The sequence below is a fragment of the Arachis duranensis genome, chromosome 8 (assembly GCF_000817695.3).
Source record: "Arachis duranensis cultivar V14167 chromosome 8, aradu.V14167.gnm2.J7QH, whole genome shotgun sequence".
Taxonomy (NCBI): Eukaryota; Viridiplantae; Streptophyta; class Magnoliopsida; order Fabales; family Fabaceae; genus Arachis; species Arachis duranensis.
This window is the reverse complement of record NC_029779.3, coordinates 16346903-16367880: the sequence shown is the minus strand read 5'-3', so window position 1 is coordinate 16367880 and position 20978 is coordinate 16346903. Positions and strand designations below refer to the sequence as shown.

Below are 20978 nucleotides of genomic sequence, written 5' to 3'. Positions count from 1 at the left end.
TAAAATAAATAAAAAATTAAACTAAAATTTATATACAATTTATAAAAAAATTAATTAAAAAAGTCATTATATTTTTTTTGATATACAAAAATATATTTTTTAATATAAAATATATATTAAAATATAAAATAATATATATAATTCAATACACAAATATATGATAATTAAGTTAACGACTAATTTTTAAGAAAAAGTTTAGAAGATAACATTTTTATTAAAATGTGATCAATATTTAATCAATAAAAAAATAAATAATTTTATATTATTAAAAATATTAATAACAATTAATTAATAACTACAAATTATAAAATTTATTAGTCATAATGTTTTTCAATTTTTAATATATATTAATTATTATTATAAACAATTCACCCATACAACTACTTTTGTAACCAAATTAAACCCTCATCCAAATGATGCACTTGCTGGCTGGTGCCGCGGTTGCTAATTGAAGCATTAACGTTGTTAATGATTAAGTTTGCAAAAATAATGTTATTAGGAAGTAAAATAATAAAGCATAAAGCATGTAGACTTTAAAGTCTAAACAACTTTAGGCGGCGCATTAGATCTTGGTGTGACTTTTTGTGGTTCAATTCATTAGTCTGTATTGAGCACTAATTGGCCACCCAATGCAATTCCAATTCCTTTAGTTTTCCCCGTTCGTTTATCTCTTAATCTTTATTTTGTTGAATAAATTATTATTTATATTCATAAAAAATATAAATGCCGATAAATATATTCATAGAAGAATAAAATAATAATTGTATTCATAAAAAATGATAGTTTTTGTGTGTTAAGAATATTTTAACAGACTAATTGTGTAATTAATGTTTGGGTATTTTTGACACACGAAAATTATCTTTTTCTGTGGTTATAATTGTCATTTTATTCTTATATGGATACATTTGTCAATATCTGTATCTTTTATAGTACAAATGGTAATTTATTTTTATTTTGTTAAAGAAAGTTATATATATTTCCATGTGTTGCTCTTCAATTTGATTTGCATAATATTAATTATTAATTATTACTGCCACCACCATAGGATATTCCCTTCAACTCCGACAGACATATCAATAATGTTGCACTCGATTAGTGTTTTTCTTTGACAGGATAATTCACATCAAGAACCTGCTTTCTCATTGGACTCCTTCTATAATAAGAATCACTACAAAATACAAAATCATTCATATATATCTAAACAGTGGAATATAATTATTACTTGTATGTATATATGAAACTCTATCTATATATGTATCATCACCATGTTAAATATGGAAACCTTAGCTTCCTAAACTTATGATCCTATCATTTAAGTGTTCAAATTAAATAAAATAAATTTTAACTATTTTAACTAATTTTTTATTGTGTTTACCGTTTTAATCAATACAAGGAATAATTATTGACAATCTTTGAAGGACTGAGACATACATACATTAAATACAGGTGGGAATTTTAGACGAAAAATCAGATCCTATATTCTTTTAATAACCATAAAATGATAAAATAAATATATACTCTATCAATGTTAGAGAAATCTCTTGTTCTGGAGATCACATTATTAACAATACAATTGAAAAAAAGTTAGTAAATCCATATAAAATATAAAACATTAGAAAATTTAGCTATTATGTATCCTAAATACGACGTATATTAAGATTACTATTAATAAAAAAAACCTTTTAAAATTAATAACTAATAACATTAAAATATAAAAAATAATTAAAAATTTTAATTCATCTTCCTAATTTTTAAATAAAAAATTTTAATTTTTTTTATCTTTTCAATGTTTTGGAAAATAACATATATATTTAAATTTTCAATTAAAATTAAGATTTTTAATCATCATTATTAAAATATAGAGTACATATTCAGTGTTATTATAAGATATAAATTTAGCTAACATGCATGTGCCGTAAAAATACATAATAAATTTACTATTAATAAAAAATTTTAAAATTTTTTATTTAATAAATACAAAATAAATACATTCAAAACTTAAATATTTTAAAATAATTTGTATTTTCAATAAAAAATTAATATAATAAATAAACCCATCAGATATTTGCATTGCTTAGGTCTCCAAGCCTCCAAAAGCACTTAAACAGTTAACAGAGAATTTATCTTTTGAGGATAATACTGTATTGAAAGAAGTTGAGAATATCAACTAGCGAGGATTGGAGGGTCAATAAATAGATTTAGAATTACAAATGCTTCGGTAACAACAATGAAAATAAATGAGTTTAATTTGAAGTTGGACTAGACCTAGTTGTATAAAGATAAAGTTTCTTTTATTTGTTCCTGCTTTCTCTTTTTTCCTTCTATCTCTAAAATGTTTAAAATATTAGAGAACGGTGAGTGGAAGATAACTCACATTTATTCCTTCAATAATACTGAGTGACGCAATCAAATTTTCTCTGATATCTTCCATTCCCACCTCTATATAAACCCTTCCATCCCCTTATATTTCTTCACACAAAATCTCAAGTTCCAAAACAAAGGAACATGCATATATATAGTTTTAGGGCTAATTGGTTTGTTTTTCTAGTCCAAGTGCTTCTATAGGTTCAACATGAAAGGTTACATCCAAAATATTCAATAAATTTCGATCCGCCATACATATAATATGTATATCGAGTTCAGAAAGGGTAAGGGAGGTGACAGAAGAGAGTGAGCACACATAGTATTTTTTTGTATGGTGTTTAATACTCGAAACTATGTGTGCTCACTCTTTATCTGTCACCCCAAGCTATCTCTCTTGTTATAGTATTTTATTTTTTAAATTTTACTAATAATGTTTATTTCTTTTTGTTATTTTAGCCTTTATAAATGCTAAAGAAGAGTAATTAATAACCCTAGCTTGCAGGTTGGAATCATCCTATAACATTTTCATCACAGTAGGTATGTATGTATGTGTTGATGGGTGCTTAATTTCTGTTTAGTTATCTCATATGGATTAATTAGATGCAGATCCTCCTTCAAAGAGTTACAATAATCTGTAATTCTAATTGATGGATCAAGTTTGAATGCTGTTAATACTTAGTCAACTATCTGTAATCCGTTGAATTACAGGTTAAATAAATAATTTTGCCAGATCCTAGCTTTCTTTTGATTCTGACTGTGAATAAACATCAGTTATATATCTTATTCTTAGGGTTTTGCTGAGTTTCTTACAGCTTAAACAAAAGACTATTGATCGGTAAATTAGAACTGAGTTTTAATCTCTCATCAATTTTGGGTGCACATATTATTTTTATGAAAATATTTAAAAGATAATTAAATTAGTTTAAATCGGTCTAAAGTTATCTTATTTTATTTTCATTAATAGTCCCGATAGATAACCAACAACAAGTATTTTTAAATTGTTAATGAACTATATCTCAAATAGTTTAATCTTTCTCTACTCATTTAGTGGTTGCGAATTCGAATCTCACTATTTTTGGCAAAAAATATATATATTTTTAAATTACATTTCATACTAATTAATTATCATTAATTAGTAATTATTTTAAATTTTATTTTAAAAAATATAAAATTAATGATTCTTAATTTTAATTGCTTAAAGTTGACTCTTTTATGAGTTATTTATCTATATTTTTTTTTCATTAATTATCTCTGAAATAAATGCATTATATTAGATGTAATAATAATGAAACTACAAAAGTTGAGTTTAATAAAATAATTTTATATTATTATTGATATTTTTATTAGTCAACACATACGCCTAATTAATCAGACGTTATATTGAGGAACTTATTAGTTTTATGTTTCAGCCTTATATAATATATTATTAGCTGTATGTCTTGATGCTTTATATATTTTTCTAGTGCTCTTTAAATTTGGTATGTGTAAATTAAAGTACCCAAATGCTAACTAGTCCTTTATTTACACAGAAATATTATTGTACATAGTTTTCTATAATAATATACACTGGTTTTTCAACACTTTCAGGTTGTGAAAAACAAGATCGATCTTATAGCTAACTTAAATTGTCATTATATTGATACAAACTGTTGTAGGGTTTATGTTTATTGGTTGTGTATCATAGATGTACGATTGATATGAAGAATTTTTGAAACGCCATATTTACAATGTATTAGAGTTGTGTCTAGTTTGATATGAAGGAAAGTAGTAATAACCAGAAATTGCTGTACAAAAATTGCTCAATTTCAATTCCCCCCATTGATTTAAGCAATGAATGATGTGATTATATGCTGTAATTTAGGATTTTGATGAGTCCTAAGTAAAGTAAATTATAACAAGATCACATACATAAAGATTTTGATGTGAAAGGATTAACTAATTAAATAGTCAAGTGATGGAGTGCAGTGGTTGCACATATTGAATTGAATGGAAAAGTGTGTGGCATGCAGATATAATATGAGCTGAATTGCTCATAGAAAATAGGTTAGGGCTTTTTTCTAGGTTCTCCTTTTGGCAAGGTTATTAAGATTTCAAAAATTGGTTTCAAATGTCTATTGCTATGGTGGTCCATGTTTGAGACATTTGAGATCATCTGAGGAAGTGAATCATTTAGGAGCATATATAATTTGTTTGCAATTTTCAGTTCAAATATATATAAAAAAATATTATTTGTATATCAAAATCAGTCACTAAAATAAGTTATATATTAATATATTTACCTAAAAATATACGTGTAGTTTAATTTATTTTTAATATGTATTTATATTTCATCATATATTTTATAATGATAACTAATTTTAGTGTGCACCTAATATAATGGATAAATACAGTGTAACACCTCCATCAAGTTCATAAACATTAGGCTCCAATAATAATAAAAGATAAATAATTAAAAAACTGAAATGCTCTTTTTGCACCTGCCTAGCTTTGCCAATGTTTAATATAGTATAAGGTCAATATATAGTGCACCTGCTTAAAATAATTATAAGCCTCAGTAAAAGGTATATATGCTCATATCCCCATAATATTAAGCGTGGACTGCTAAGCTAATTAAGCTACAAGAGTAGCCCTTACTAGTATATGAATATTCAACGAGTAATAATAAAATTTAATTATTCAGTTCGTTTTTATAATATTATAAAATTTATAATTAAATATTTATAATTTTTTTAAATTGGACTTTTACATGATTTTTAATTTTGTAATTAAATTTTTATCAGTATAAAAAATATTAAAATTAATAGAATATTTTTCATAAATTAAAAATATTAATAATTAAAAATTTAATTAAATATTTAATCACATATTTTTTAAAAGAATATTTCATTAATTTTATAATTTTTGGCAAAAAAATTTTTAAAAATAAGAATAATGTAAAAATTTAATAAAATTATAACGACTAATTGGTAATTAAACCTAATAATAATGTTCAACAAATTTGGTACCGTACTATCAAATAATTTATGTGTCAAATCGTAGAAAGGGCATCATGATTTGATTTAATCCAAAAAATAATTATATTAAAAATGCACAGAAATGGAAACCTGGGTATGGATTTTATTTTACACTAAAAAAATCATACCCTAATGTCCGTAAAAGAATAAAAATCTCACTGATGAAGAGTATATGCCTGCCTAATCTTACAGGTGTAGAAGAGTGATGAATGAGAATATATATATTGTTCACTTTCGCAGCATGCAATCATGCACGAATTGAATTAATCATCGCATTATTTTTTGACGTCGGATTAGAGATGTTTAATTATTTTTCATCGTTTTGGGAAATACTTATGTGAAGGTTCACTGTGGTATAATTCGTTCTCTAATGATTATTTCCTCGTCTCTGGTCGGAATGAGTTAGATTTCGGTGCCAAAAAAACATAGAGGATAGACTCCTGTAAAAGATATTTTAAGACTCAAATTAGTATATGAATAATTAATTATTCATTCTGTAATATCTAAATTAGTTTTTTATTTGATTTTTTTTATATTCGAGACAAGTATTAACGGTCGTTTAACAAAAATAAAGGCATTAATTTATAATAACATAACTAAGTTTTACTATTTCAATTAGTATTTTTAATGATCTAATAGATATTTTTACGTCGTTTCAATTCAACATACTTTATTAAAATTACCAAAAATATTTTAAAAAAGGCAAAGGGTGTATTCAATGAATAAAAAACAGCTACTATTTTATTTTTTAATGTCATTTGAGTTGATTTAAGTAAAAACAGAAATAATGGATGAGTTTATCTTTGATCTAAGAAATGTATTAGAATCTGATTATAACCAGAATATGCATCTATGAAGTTTAAAATTTTAAATTAAGAGATATTATCAACCAAAGTATCGATAGAAGGCAAAAAATATACATTATTAAAGCAAGCTTTGTTCAAATAAGTAAAATCAACACATGCATCTTTTATCATTATTATTTTTTTTACCATGACAACATTAGCTAGTAAGTTGTAAACCTTATTTCACATATGAAACTTGCATAAATGAATCTTCTAGTTTCCTCTAAGAAAGCTTGTCACTTATCTATGCCAAGGTTACATTTTTTTTTTGGGCTATAGACGGATTGAGTGCCAATTTGTGAGAGATTGCAAAAAGGTCGATGCCTAACATATCTTTGAGAGTCCATGCAAATAGATTGACATTTTGTTGAAGGAATTGTCGGAATTTATCTTTTTTTGTGTTCATGTAAAGCTGTATCTACATAGGTGAACGTATTTGGATCATTAGTCAAAGAAATTTTTTGCAATTTTTTCATTGGGTAGGTTGGTCTTGGAGCTCGGTTTGTGGATTCAACTCGGCTAATAATAAAAGATTAACCAAATTGTGAATAATATTGATCTGCGCACCTATAGCTCGATTAAAAGCAGACGTTCTCATATTGCCGAGTTTCACGATTCTCATATAAAGTCGTCTTGCACATAAAATTTGACACATAGATGAATTTTAGATTATTATAACATCAAATTTATTCAAAAAAAAATCAGTCAAGTATTAAGTTATAAGGGCTGAAACAATCAACAAGATATTAGATATCTAAAATCTTGGTTAAAAGATTCTTATTCAATGTGTTTTATAACTACACAAATCTTAAAATTATTACACATTCACCTGAAAATTCTACTAAGTTTTCAACGGATAAATGCAGCATATAATTGCTCAGTTTCATCTTTTGAAATATAAAGTAAAAAAAGACATCTGTGTTGTTTTCAAAATCTAGAAGTACTTTTCAAACAATTAGATTTACGAAACAAAGCAAGAAAAAAAACAAGGGGAAAAAATGAAACGAAGCAAGAAATAAAAAAAAAAAAGGGAGAAGGCTCGTCTAATGTTACTTTAATTCCTTAAAATCTATTTACATTGACTATTTTAGTTTTTGATTGATAATAAAGCATAGAAGTAGTTTAGCCATATTTATGTAGCGCTCCACGGTTGAAGGAACATTATGGTTCAAGAACACTTCCTCAGCAAGATTCAAGAAGGGGTAATTAAGAAGTAGTCAATATGTTAAACATGCAATTTCTTTTACCAATAATCCAAATAAAATTACATCACGGTGAGCATACTCAGTATATATATATAAAACCCCGTTTATTTCATAGTTACTGGAAATAAACACACCGATTATTTCAAAAACCAGAGGAGACAAAAAAGAGTATATATGATATACAAACAAATATATATATCCTAATGCTAATTATTACATATTACTTCAGCTTTGAATAAAACTATGGTAACACAAACATTAGATTTTACCTATTATCATTTACCAACTAAAGAAAAGTATCCTACTAGGAACAATAACAAAATGAAAAAGGGTGCATGATGATTTGAAAGAGAAGAAGAACATGATGAGTAAAAGTAGTAATAGGGATAGTAATAGTCATGTGGCCCTGATATTACTGTTGGCTGTGCTTCAGTTGTTGAACCTGAAAGAGGCGGCTTGTAATTAGGCTTCAAAGGCGGCAATGGCGACGGCGGCGAATGTGGTGATGGTGGTGGAGGATATGATGCAGAAATTGATATCAGAGGAGTAGGAGGAGGAGGTGAACATATCAATGGACATGTGTCACAGTCACTGATGCAGAAACGATCATTTGTAGAAGCAGCTTCTTCCACTCTAACAAACAAAGTCAGAATCATCAGCAACACCTTTGAGATCCAATAAGGGAACTGGATTTTCTTGCTGTGATCCATTTGAGTTGAAGTTGGTGGAGCTAAGATATACCTTGAAGGCATGCGTATAGTTTTTTGGTCCTAGTGAATTTTGTGAATTTAGTTCAACTTTTTATCAGGACTATTCTAGTTTTTAATTCTGTCCTTTTGGAAAAGCTTTAGTTCAGAATCTTAGATGCTTCTTTGCTTCATCAGGGGTCTAGTGCCCTTCTGAAAGTAACAACTTATATATTAGTATTCATAATCAATAGTAATCTTCTATATCTTAAACTATTAGTATGTGAATTCATAATTTGTCCTTTATTGGATCTTGTTATATTTACATCATGATGAATAATATATTGAGAAAATTAAGGCATCCCTAGATAAATAAATAGAAAAAAAAAAGAAAGAAAGAAAAGAAGCCATTACTATTTACAACTTTCATTATATCAATGGAGTTCAGACATTGTAAATTTTGCACCTTTTGCAATTTCTTGAGAAGAAAATCCAAAGGAACACTTCTTTAGCAATTCCCCTTTTCTTTTCTCATATCTATCTCCAAACATATAATTCATCTTTGTGTTTGTGAAGTCTTTCCTCATGGTATTATGCACTTTATGCTTATTTAATTATGCTTTTCTTTGCAAGTGGAAATTCTGTGCCTCCTTTTTCACTTGAGTGTAATATACACCAAAGTATAAATGTGAAGCTAAGCAAACCATCACTGTGCTGCAAGAATATGAGATTTAAGTTCATTATAAAAAAAAATAAGCTTATGATACAAACACAATGTCTAGCTCCTAAGTCCTAACAGATACAAATACACAAATATCTGCATGTATTCTTTTCTTTTCTAAAAGGAATTTAGATCATAATGTACTAACCTAGCTCCTATCTTCCAAATTCTCTTAACCGATTAAGTTCCGGCAACACAACGGTTGCGAGATTCGGCCTGTCCTTCTTTCTGAGCTCACAACAGGCCAATGCTAAGTTGGCAAATTCTAGAGCCTTCTCAACTGGCCAATCAAACACCATAGGATCAAGCATATCTTCAAATTTTTCCTTTGAAATTGCCCTCCTAACATGGTGAGAAAGTCCCATAGCAGGTTTGGCTGTGATTATTTGCAATAGTACTACTCCCAAAGAATATACATCTGATTTTGGGGTCAAAATTCCAGTTTGTTGGTACTCAGGATCAATGTAACAGAATGTTCCAGCAGCCGAGGTCATGTAATATTGTGTGACATTGTCCACTACAGATTGAGGAACCAATCTTGCCAGACCGATGTCTGCGATTTTGGTGACATAATTCCTGTCCAAAAGAATGTTAGCTGGTTTGAGATCACGATGAACAATCGGCTCTGGCTTCGCCTGGTGTAAGAAAAGGAGAGCAGTTGCAATGTCAGCAGCTATATTAAACCGCAGCCTCCATGGCATAGGTGGTGAATTATCTTTCCGGAACAATCTATCTTCTAAGGTACCATTGTCCATGTATTCATACACCAAGCAACCAGATTCAGGACAAGCACCAAGGAGCAGAACCATATTAGGATGTCTAATGCAGCTTAGTACCTCAACCTTTTCAATTTTCACAGCATAAACAAAACATGTTACAAACTATAGAAAACAAAAAAAAAGAATAGATCACTAAGATTATTGAAATAAATCCATTACCTCTTGTTGGAACTGTTTCCTTCCTTGAGCAGCTTCAGGATTTAAGACCTTAATTGCAACAGGGGTATTTTCAAGATCACCTTTATAGACAGAACCATATCCACCTTCTCCAATTTTTCTTGAAGGGTTGAACTTCTCTGTAGCTGCTTCAATCTCCTCCATGGTGTATCTCCTGCATCGCATATCGGTGTGAGCCAAAGCAGTTAGTGCCATCTCCTTCTCCTCTGCCTCTTTCGCCGCCTTCAACTCTGCATCCCTTCTTCTCTGTGCTTCCAGTTCAGCCCTCTTCTTCGCATCCTCCGCCATCTCCCAGGCTGCCGTGGCCCTTGCCTTCTCCCTTTCTGCAATGGCAAGAGCTGCCTCTTGAGACATCCTAATCGCCTCAACTCTTCTCTCCCCTTCCATTTTCAAATGCCGCATCATTTCAGCCTGTTTTACAATCATGTCCAAGTTAGCAACAGTTTGAAATTTATGTCATCGTTTTCTTGATATTGCAAAAGTAGCATAACCTCTTTCTTGGCTGAGATGGCTTGTTTGCAAGCTGTGCTGTACAAGTCTATAGTTTGCTGCAGTTCCTGCTTCAATCTTCTAATTTCTGCATCAATATCTCTCTGTATTGAAGACTCAAGTGTTAGATAAACAAATAAAACAGAGTAATCTGGTGATATAACAATAATGTTGTTGTTTTGAGACTTAACAGTAGAAGAAGAGATTGAGGTTGATGAGAATTCTGATGAGAAGCTGAAGTTAGTAGTTTGGTTGTGATCCATTGATATTTCTCTACAGTCATCCATTGAGAAATGTCTTAGATGAGGAGGTGTGTCTTCAAAGATATTACCCATTAATGGAGAATTTCCTGCACTCATTGGCTTATCACGGAACGAGATTCCTCTGTTTCATTGTTTGTAGTTTTTTTTTACCCAATCCATAAATAACAAAAACCAAGTTAGCATGCAAAAATTTGATAATCATGTCTAAGATGAAAACACTGACACATGTACTCACACTAGATTCAACGTAAACTTGTATCCATGTAAGATGTTTTCTATGTGACAAAAGTACCTTACGTTACACTTCAATCCTCTAAAAGTAAGATACTTTTTGTCACAGGGAGGGGATCTTACATGGATACAAGTTTAATTTCGATTTAGTATGGGTACATATGTCAGTGTTTTCGTCTTTTATAGGTAGAAATGGTCATTTATTCTTAGTATTACCTTGTTCCTCCCATATCTGGTTCACTATGTGGATAGTGGTGCATAACAGGTTGTGATTTTGATTGCGGTTGTCTGGAAGGAGTAGGAGTAGAGGGTGGTGATTGCCATAGCCGCGGTGGAGTTCTGGGTGGGGCAAGGGCATGTTGGATGGCACGTGTTGCAGATCGAACCGAAACAATTTTCCATTTGGAAATCACGTATACAGAACTGAAATTTGGAGCTGATTTAAGCAATGCTGTTGGCACATCAGTTTGGTGCCCTCTCAATATTCTGTGCGTCAAATCAAATTAAAGTACTAGTAATTACCTAAATCTAAGAAACATTTAAAAAAGAACACGAAAATTAAATAAACAAATAAATAAACCTTGACAAAGCACCCTTGTTGGCTGGTGCACCAACCACAATAGTGTGTATGAAATTCTTGCTTGCAAATTCCACAATTCCTCTCACAACATCGCTTTCATGGATTACGGCTTCTTTTACTTGCACCTAATAATTACAACAAGAATCCAAGTTAATAAAACGGAAAGTGTACATAAAGAGTATACAAGGATAATAAAATTATGAAAGAATAAGAAAAGAAAAGATGAAAAAATTTTATTGATTGTTGATTAATTGAAATTGTAAACTATAAAAGTAAAATTAAATATATATAGAACATTGACTTATGAAAAATCAAAATAATAAATAAAAATAAAATAATAATAAAGACTAAAATTATAATTAAATTTATGTCTTCTATTAAGCTAAATTTATAACCGTGAGACTTCTTTATTGTTACTATGAATTAAGGTGAAAGAGTAGTTTAATATAAATTTTGTTCTATCAAAACAAATAAAAGCAACAAAAATGTTGTGTCTGCATTAATTACATACAGCTTTTCGATTACAAAGTCCACGTAAGTTGCCGAACACATTGGCTACATCGTCTTCATCGGGTTCATAAACAGTAACGAGATCGTTACGAACTGCATGATGAAATTAAATGGAAGAACGTTAATGGTTTATGATTATGGTATTAAGTAATAATAATGATGAGAAATATAAGAGGGTACCTACGGCTACAAATGTTGTCTTTGTGTTTGACATGGACGGCAAGGACGAGAGGGTTGTCGAGATGATTAACCGCCCAACGAAATGCGTAGGAACTGTTCTTATCTTTGTCCACGGCCACCAACGTCGTGTTTGGTGCTAAGGGTGTTTTACCATCATAGAACGTGGAAGACATTCTTTTATTAACGTGATGTCTAGGGACAACTCCTCTTGCCGCTACCGCCACCGGTGGCACCTGTGACGACGACGACAGAGAAGAGAAGAAGGAGAGGATTAGGTTAGAGGAACTTCAATCAAATGCATTACAATGTCTTCAATGTTTGATCTATCCTTCACCCTTTGTTTTTGTCTAATTTTAGGGTTTACATGTAATGAATAGAATATAAGCAACTAGATTTTGCTCTAAATTTTACTAATATTTTCTTGTTTGTTCCAAAATATGGATGTTTTAAGTTATGTTATATTTCATGAATTTTATACTGCCAACTAGATTACAAACCGTTTATTTAATTACATATGTACACCTGTATTAGCTGGCCTAAGGTAGTTAAGCCTAACTGCCAACTGCTGTAAGCGGTTGGTGAATGAGTAACCTTATCAGGTGACATTATACTCTTATCAGGTGACATTATACATTTTATACTATAAAACAATATAGGATTATATTACGTATATACTAAAATCAGCCGTCAGTATAAAATATATTATAGAATATAAATATATATTGAAAGAACAATGTTAGGGACTAAAAAAATATTAGCAAAAAATCAGCTTAATATCTCTAGGTGAATGCAAAATCTCTATAAGTTAATATATATGGATATTTCTTCTGCTAAATATTAGAATGTTTTTTTTTCATACTAAATGGATGCTCTTTTATATATTTTTCGAATTTTTTTTATTACAAATATGAATGTCTCTATTTCTTTAAGAATTTCAAAAATTTTTTTAAATTTTGTAGATATTTAATTATTTTTTCTAAGATATAATTGAATATTTCTTTTGTTAAATATTAGGATGTTTTTTTATATTTCTGTAATTATTCAAGAAATCCTCTTAACTAAGATCAAGTGTGTAATTTGCATCTTCTTTATCCTCTTTATGCAGAAAACATCGCTGCTACTATGCGACTATTCACCATTTCACCAATCAACTGTCAACATCTTTTTCCAAAAATCAAAATTATCATCCAACGAACCAAATTAATAAAACTTCCACACACACGCACACACAGTAACATACATACACTCTCTCAATAAAAATCAAACTTTTAAAGAATAATGTTACGTGAAAACAAAATCAATCTCCACTGATCAATATAAATTACAGGTTAAAATATAAAATTATAAATTCATAAAAGAAAAAGCTCCCCCAGTATCAGTGTGTTATTTAACGGTGCCTATGCTTTTTCCTGCATCGATCAATCTCCTTTGAAGAAGAAGGCTATCCGAATCCAGATTTTTTTATTAAATTAATCCGAATCTTTACAAGGAAGGATGAAATCAGCACTGATTCGACCCAGTTCTACGCCTCTGCTTCTCGATGCAAGAGATGTTCATCGTCACATCTGGTTCAGGAAAGGGCCTGATGATGAAAAAGAAGGGTCTGTATCTGTGATTATTGGAGGTTGGTAGGTTAACGTGAGAGAAAAGAGAAAGATTTTTATAGGTTTTAATTAGGTTTACTTAATCAATTTTAAATTTTAAATTTAAAAAATTTAAAATTAATTAATTGTTAATATAAAATTAGTAACTCTTGGTTTTATATATTTTTTTATATTGAAAATAAATTAAATTACATATATATTTATACACAAATACATTTATGGTTGATTTTAATAGCTGGTTTTAATTATAAATAACATTTTTAAACAAGATATATAAGAGAGATATAGAAAAAAAAAATAGTAAAGACTAGTTAAAGTCCTTAAAAAACCGGTCAAGCATATCAATCCTGACAAAAAAAATCATATATTTTTTATAAAAATTTATTGATAATTTTTATGGTCACATTATCTAAACAAAAAAAATGTTTGTTTCGGTACAATTATTGTTATGGTTATTTTTATTAAAGACCAAATAACTCTTTTTATTGATATGATCAGAATATTCTTTTAAAATTAAAAAAATTAAAATCAGATCTTAATCTAATAATTTTAAAAGATAAAAATGAAAAATAAAACCAATTTTTCAAAAATAAATTACAAACTTGTTCATCTTCTCTTCGCATATCTTTCACATGTATGAAACATAATAAAATGCACCAAATTCTTTTTCACTTAGTCACGTATCTCCCTCTTAACATAATCCCAAACACCATTGTAACCATTATTACTCTTTCACATGTATGAAAAATTGGATTTTTTGAAGGTGGGGTTATTTGGGGTGCTGTAATTGGGGGGTGGGGTTTGACTTTGACTTTTGCTTTGTTGTTGGATTGCCATAAAAACGATTAAAATAGGGTTAATTTCATTATTATGAATGATGATAATGGTGATGCTGGATTTTCAATTTGTTTTCTGAAAATTTAGTTTTATTTTTTGAGATTATTAAATTAAGATTTCATTTTAAATTTTTTTTATTACAGAAAAATATTTTAGTCATAACAATAGAAAAAAATTATTTAGTCTTTTAACAAAATAATCATAAAAATATATATTTATTTAAAATTATTTATAAAGATATTTTGGTATTTATGTTGATATAATATTTTTAAAAAAAATAAATAATGAATGATGACTAAAAAGGTATAATTCATATAAAAAAATTATTTATTTTTTTTATCATGCCCATACGTATAAATTAGTCAGCATATCAAAATAAATACATAATTAACACTTTATTAGGATCAACATTCACACAGAAATCCATAAAATTGTTGACTTGAACAAACCGGTACAAGTGTGAAATTGTGAATCTAACACAAAGCTCAGGAAAATTATAACAAACCTGATATTTAATTTTATTGACTCAAGTGGTGAACAATAATACTATACAATAATAATGTTAATGTCAACGCTTGAATGTGTCAACTGTATACTCTATGATTATTATATTGTTTTTACTCCATCCCTAATTAATTGTATAAAGACCCAAGTTTGAGTGACAAGCAATTCATCAGATCCGTAAAACAGTTCAATGAATAATGTGTAGAGGAAATTAAATGCATATTGTATGTAGTTCCCTTCCTTGGTTATTCTCTTTATTTGTTTTGGTTTTTTCTTGAAGCCAATGCATGCATGGCATGGCATGGCATCATTAATCCAACCATAATTAAGTGTAGGTTATTGCTTGTTAGCCACTCTATATGTTTGGAAAGACAAATGGTCAAAAGTAGTTTATATTGTTGACTTTAGGGTATCAATAATGTAGGACCCATGAGGCCCCACCTCGTATTGTCTCCTGTGCCATTACTTAGCTAAAAAAAAGAAAAAACTCTAAATAATTTTCACAATTATTTCGAAATATATCGAAATTTTTTATAAAAAAATATTTAATTTAGTCTATAAATTTTATTTTTATGAAATTAATTAGTCTTTGAGTATTTTTTTTGGCACAAAAGTTAATCAATAAAAAAATAAAAAATTAGGTTAAATATTTTTTTTTTAAATTTCGTAATTTTTTTAAAATAATTATCAATAATCGAGTGACTATTTGGTGAGTTCTACTAATATAGTTTACTCAGACATGGAGGGAATTAGAACAATTCTTTGACGGAATTAGAATCATTCTTAAGAGGGTTCATATAAAAATATAATTCTAAAAAAAGAAAAATTAAAATTAAATGGAGATTAATATAAAAATTAGTAATTTTTATATATTAAAAATTTTAATTTGGAGGATTATTACCCCACTTTTCTAACACTAACCTCTGCCCCTGTTTATGGGAATTTTGAAATAAATAAATAAAAATTTTATAAAAGGTTGGAAAAAAATATCTAAATCTCCAATCATCCTGTACCTAACAGCGCCGAATCCAAATGGCAATGGCACTCCATTCTGAAGAAAATAATGCTCATCCCTAAATCCTGTTCACACTTGCTCCCTCCCCTAACCCAGCTTTGTTATCATTATCAATGCAAATTACCTACCATTTTCTTTTCTCCAAATTGGTACAGATAAGAGTTTTTTTTAATAATATTTTTAGAATGATATTATAAACCAAGCATAAAATCAATAATTAATTATATATTATTATATCATAAAATTTAACTAAATTATTTAAAATTCATACATACAAATAGGAGTGATAATAAGAGGGATATGGACGAATTTATATCTTATATCTAACTTTAATTCTGTCCTATCTTATAATAATTCGTATAGAATCTGCTTCGCTCTTACTCATAAATAGTAAAAGTTGAATCCTAACCACTCATTTTCGCAGGTATCCACCACGCTCTTATAATCCGACTTCGTCCCGTCTCGCTGAAGGACCTGTCCTGCTAAAAACCTATCCCGAACAGGTAGGGATGAAAGTGGATTGGGCTACTCGACGATAAACTGTGGTTCGGCTCGTTTTAAGCTCAGTTTGTCTCGTTTTATTAATTAGGTCTGACTTGGGTTTTTTTGAAAAACCTATTAGTTAAAAAGGTTAGGACATAGACTTTAAAAAGTCTTAAAAATTCGTTCGGCCGATTCATCAAAATATTTTTTTTTGTAAAAATAAATTATTTTTAGTTTAGACTTTTAACTATTCACTTATGGTAAATACAAAATAAAAAAAATCAATAATTAAGACTAGTTAAGATTGTAAATTTTTTATTTAAAAAAATGTATAAATTGTAAATATAATTTTGATATGTGACTCATGATGAATGTATAAACGAATTATGCTTTATAAATTATGAATTATAAATTGTAGAATGTATTTAATATCAATTTAAATATTTTAAATTTATTGTTTTGAGTTATAATTCAAAAAATAAGTTTTTTAAATAAGCTCCTAACTTGTCCAATTTTAAACAGATTTGACTTAAACCTGAAAAAAAAAATCCTATAAAAAACAATATGGTTAAATTTAGACCATTTATTTATAATATAAAGTAAATTCGTTAAAAACAAAACCCGATTTAATTTGACATATTATTATCTTTACTCACAGATTTAAATAATAATGTCATTTCTAAACACAAATATATTTTTTTTTTTAAAAAAAGGCTGAAAATTTTAGTTAGGAGTACCCGCTTTATTATAATCACAATGGGTATCATAAGAGAAATATTTAAGACTATTGAAATTAATTATTTTTTATTATTATTTTTAACAATAAATTTAATTTTTTTAATTTAATAATTTAATAATATATTTTTAATCCACATCTTTTAAATATCGATATAAAATTAGCGACTAAAAACTATAAATTCTACTAGAATTTCGCTAGAGAGACAATGGACTATTTATAGTACAATGTGCTATTGAATTACAAAATGAACATCTTTCATATTATCTAGAATAACCATTCAAGTACTAGGGATAATAAACATATTTCCAAAAGTTTAAATTGATTTTGAGATTCACCAAAGATCGAATTCTTGACCTTTTGGATCTAGCACTCTAATACCATGTCATGATACCACTTATTCCATAAACTTCAGCTGATAGAAAGAGATAACACTAATAATTATATCTCTAATACTCCCTAAACTTTTATTATACATATTACACAAATATTTCATTCGTCTTGTACTTTTCCATTCTATTATCCACACTTTTATGATTGTACATTCCTCTTACTGTATTAGTGATATGAATGATAGCGTTCACACAATGATACTCTTGAGTTTTGACTTTTGACACGAATAATAAGAGTCATAATCTCTAAGCTATATTTCTGTTCCATCACTTTTGACACTTGTGTTTTATTGCATTCTATGAAAATCCAAACAACCTTCCTCCATTCCACACTCCTTCAAATGAAGAACAAGAATAAGAATAAGAAGAAGACCAAGAACCGCCACAATTACTACTCCGACATCGAAGAACAATCCCACCCAACCAGGAGAAAAAAGCCACGTGCCACGCCAGGGCGGCTGTGGGTGAAGGACCGTTCCGGAGCGTGGTGGGACGAATGCAACAGCCCCGAATTCCCCGAACAAGAGTTCAGAAAAGCGTTCAGAATGGGAAGAGCAACGTTCGATTCGATCTGCGACGAGCTCAATTCGGTGATCGCCAAAGAAGACACCACCTTGAGGAACGCGATTCCGGTACGGCAGCGTGTGGCGGTTTGCCTGTGGAGGCTGGCCACCGGTGACCCTCTGAGAATCGTTTCGAAAAGGTTCGGTTTGGGAATCTCAACTTGCCATAAGCTTGTTCTTGAGGTTTGCAGCGCCATCAAAACGGTTCTTATGCCAAAGTATTTGCAGTGGCCCAATGAGGATTCTTTGAGTAAGCTGAAGAATGAGTTTGAATCTGTTTCAGGGATTCCCAATGTTGTGGGATCTATGTACACGTCACATGTTCCCATTATTGCCCCAAAGATCAGTGTTGCTGCTTATTTCAACAAGAAGCACACTGAGAGGAACCAGAAGACTAGTTACTCTATCACTGTTCAGGGTGTCGTTGATCCCAAAGGGGTTTTCACTGATGTTTGCATTGGTTGGCCTGGTTCAATGAATGATGATCAGGTTTTGGAAAAGTCTGCACTTTTTCAGAGAGCTAATAATGGGGGTTTACCTAAGGGTGTTTGGATTGTTGGAGGTTCAGGGTACCCTTTGATGGATTGGGTTTTGGTGCCTTATAGTCAGCACAATTTGACTTGGACACAGCATGCTTTCAATGACAAGATTGGAGAGGTTCAGAAGATTGCTAAGGATGCTTTTGAGAGGTTGAAGAGTAGGTGGTGCTGCTTGCAGAAGAGGACTGAGGTCAAGCTTCAGGATTTGCCTGTTGTTCTTGGGGCTTGTTGTGTTTTGCATAATATTTGTGAGCTGAGGGATGAGGAGATGGATCCTGATCTCAAGTTTGATCTTGTGGATGATGAAATGGTGCCTCAGGTAGCTCTTAGATCCATGACTTCCATGAAGGCAAGGGATGCAATTGCTCATAATCTTTTGCACCATGGACTAGCAGGGACTTCTTTCTTCAATTGAACAGTGAAAAACTGAATATTTGGGAAAGTAGTATTCAACTAGTTCTTTTTCTTGTGTCTTTCTATTTATGGTGATGATGATAGAATTCTCCATCATTGTTTCATGATAAAGGCTTTGTAAAAGATATAGTTGCCCCCTCCAACAAATAAATATATTGTTGTAGTCTTCATAGGTCTAAGGCTTTTTTATTTATATACAAATATATAAGTGCCTATTCCAATGAAGATTTTATGATTATCATCATGTAAAGATATTTTATTTTGATTATTGGATGATAGTTTATAGGACTTAATTTTTATTTGAAGTAAAAGTATTACCTTTATTTAAAATGTTACTAAATAAATAAATTATATTTTTTAAACAAAGATCATCATGAGAAGATGTTTTTGGTATCTTTATGAAAATAGTTGTCATAATATATTCTAGACTTGGAAGTTGTAATTTAGTAGCTTATTTTAGTTGTGTAAGATAGATGACTTAATAAGATCATATCATATCATTCTTTTGTAAGTGTCAGTATCTTAATTTCATTGCCATATCGAACACTAGTTAATCAAATCAGAATCGGAATATTCTTTTGTGTATTTTTAGAATCCCTTGATTAAACTAGTATGAAATGCAATTTTTGGAAGAGCAAGATCTATTTTATTTCTCCCATAGCAAGCGATACACGTTGTTAATGCTACTAAGCAGAAACTAAAATCACTATCTAGGTGGTACCAGACAATGAGAAAAACGTGTTCATGTTATCACCACTTACCTTAAACCTTTTTAAGTTAAGAGTGAAGTTCATTAGTACAACTTGAACAAGCACATTTCACGACGGGAAGCCGTGAATGAAAAAAAAAAAAATCAAAACAAAACAAACTTGTATGGATGAATTGGATAGAGTTGTACATGGATCGGATAATATCTGCATATCCGCGGTAATTATCCGCATCTGATCTGAATTTTGTGGATATTATCCGATCCGCAGAACCATCGGATCGGATCCGATCCGCACTATGGTCGGATCGGATTGCGGATTCGGCAGTGATATCCGCGGATCCGATCTGCAAATCCGCATATCCGCTCATCACATATAAATAGTATAGTTTAAGACAGTAAACTCTAATGTGATATGAATTTTAGTGTGTTATTTTATGAATTTTATGATATTTTGTTTTTAATTTTTTATGTTGTACTTCAACTTAGAATAATTAAACTTAAATCTTGTGTTATTATTTTGTTTTTGTTATTCAAAAGAATTATTATTGATAATATTCTAGGAGTAAATAGGCTTAAACAGATAAAAAATAAATTTTTTAGATATTTTTTTGTAAAAACAGCCCAACAAAATCTTAAAATAATTTTTTTTAATTATACGGATATATCTGATAATCGATTCGATCTGATCCGTCCTAAAAAATACAGATATTGTATCGATCTAATGAATGCAATATAAATTGAATAAAATTTTAGATTATATCCAATTCGATTCGATCCGTGTGCAGCCCTAGAATTGGGGTAAAATAAGCGCATGGAATACACGTTTGGTTTCATGGTTTGTATATTTAAATGGAAAGGTGAAATGATGGGTTTTGGATCCTTGTGTACATAAACCAAAAAAGTCACTTTCATTCTCACATCACATTGCTACAGGTTCTACTCAGCTACTATTTTACAAGAAAATCCATTTTGCAAAACATCCCAACTTTCAGAAAAAATGAGTGCTTCCAAAAAACGGCGCTTTCAAAGGGAAGGATCATTTTGGCATATAATAATTATCGTAATATTGATATATAGACACTAACGTATCTCTTAATCTACCTTTTTATAAATCAAAGTTACTTTATTTTGTTTAACG

The 20978-nt window shown here is 29.6% G+C and overlaps 3 protein-coding genes across 3 annotated transcripts; 1 reads left to right on the top strand and 2 right to left on the bottom strand.

Moving 5' to 3' along the window:
• Window positions 1–7703: 7703 nt before the first annotated feature.
• LOC110274803 (ENHANCER OF AG-4 protein 2-like) lies at window positions 7704–8180 on the bottom strand. Its single transcript, XM_021130097.1, has one exon. The coding sequence runs from the start codon at window positions 8178–8180 to the stop codon at window positions 7704–7706; it is 477 nt and encodes a 158-aa protein (XP_020985756.1).
• Window positions 8181–8927: 747 nt separating this feature from the next.
• Window positions 8928–12217, bottom strand: LOC107461003 (U-box domain-containing protein 52-like). Its single transcript, XM_052253261.1, has 8 exons — window positions 12035–12217; window positions 11866–11949; window positions 11343–11479; window positions 10991–11251; window positions 10472–10664; window positions 10283–10384; window positions 9774–10202; window positions 8928–9677 (listed from the first exon to the last, which is right to left on the bottom strand). The coding sequence occupies exons 1-8, from the start codon at window positions 12215–12217 to the stop codon at window positions 8991–8993; spliced, it is 2076 nt and encodes a 691-aa protein (XP_052109221.1). The 3' UTR covers window positions 8928–8990.
• A 5613-nt stretch (window positions 12218–17830) lies between these two features.
• LOC107461101 (protein ANTAGONIST OF LIKE HETEROCHROMATIN PROTEIN 1-like) lies at window positions 17831–19332 on the top strand. Its single transcript, XM_016079560.3, has one exon. It carries the CDS (start codon window positions 17915–17917, stop codon window positions 19130–19132), a length of 1218 nt encoding a protein of 405 aa, XP_015935046.1. The 5' UTR covers window positions 17831–17914; the 3' UTR covers window positions 19133–19332.
• The last annotated feature ends 1646 nt before the right edge of the window (window positions 19333–20978 follow it).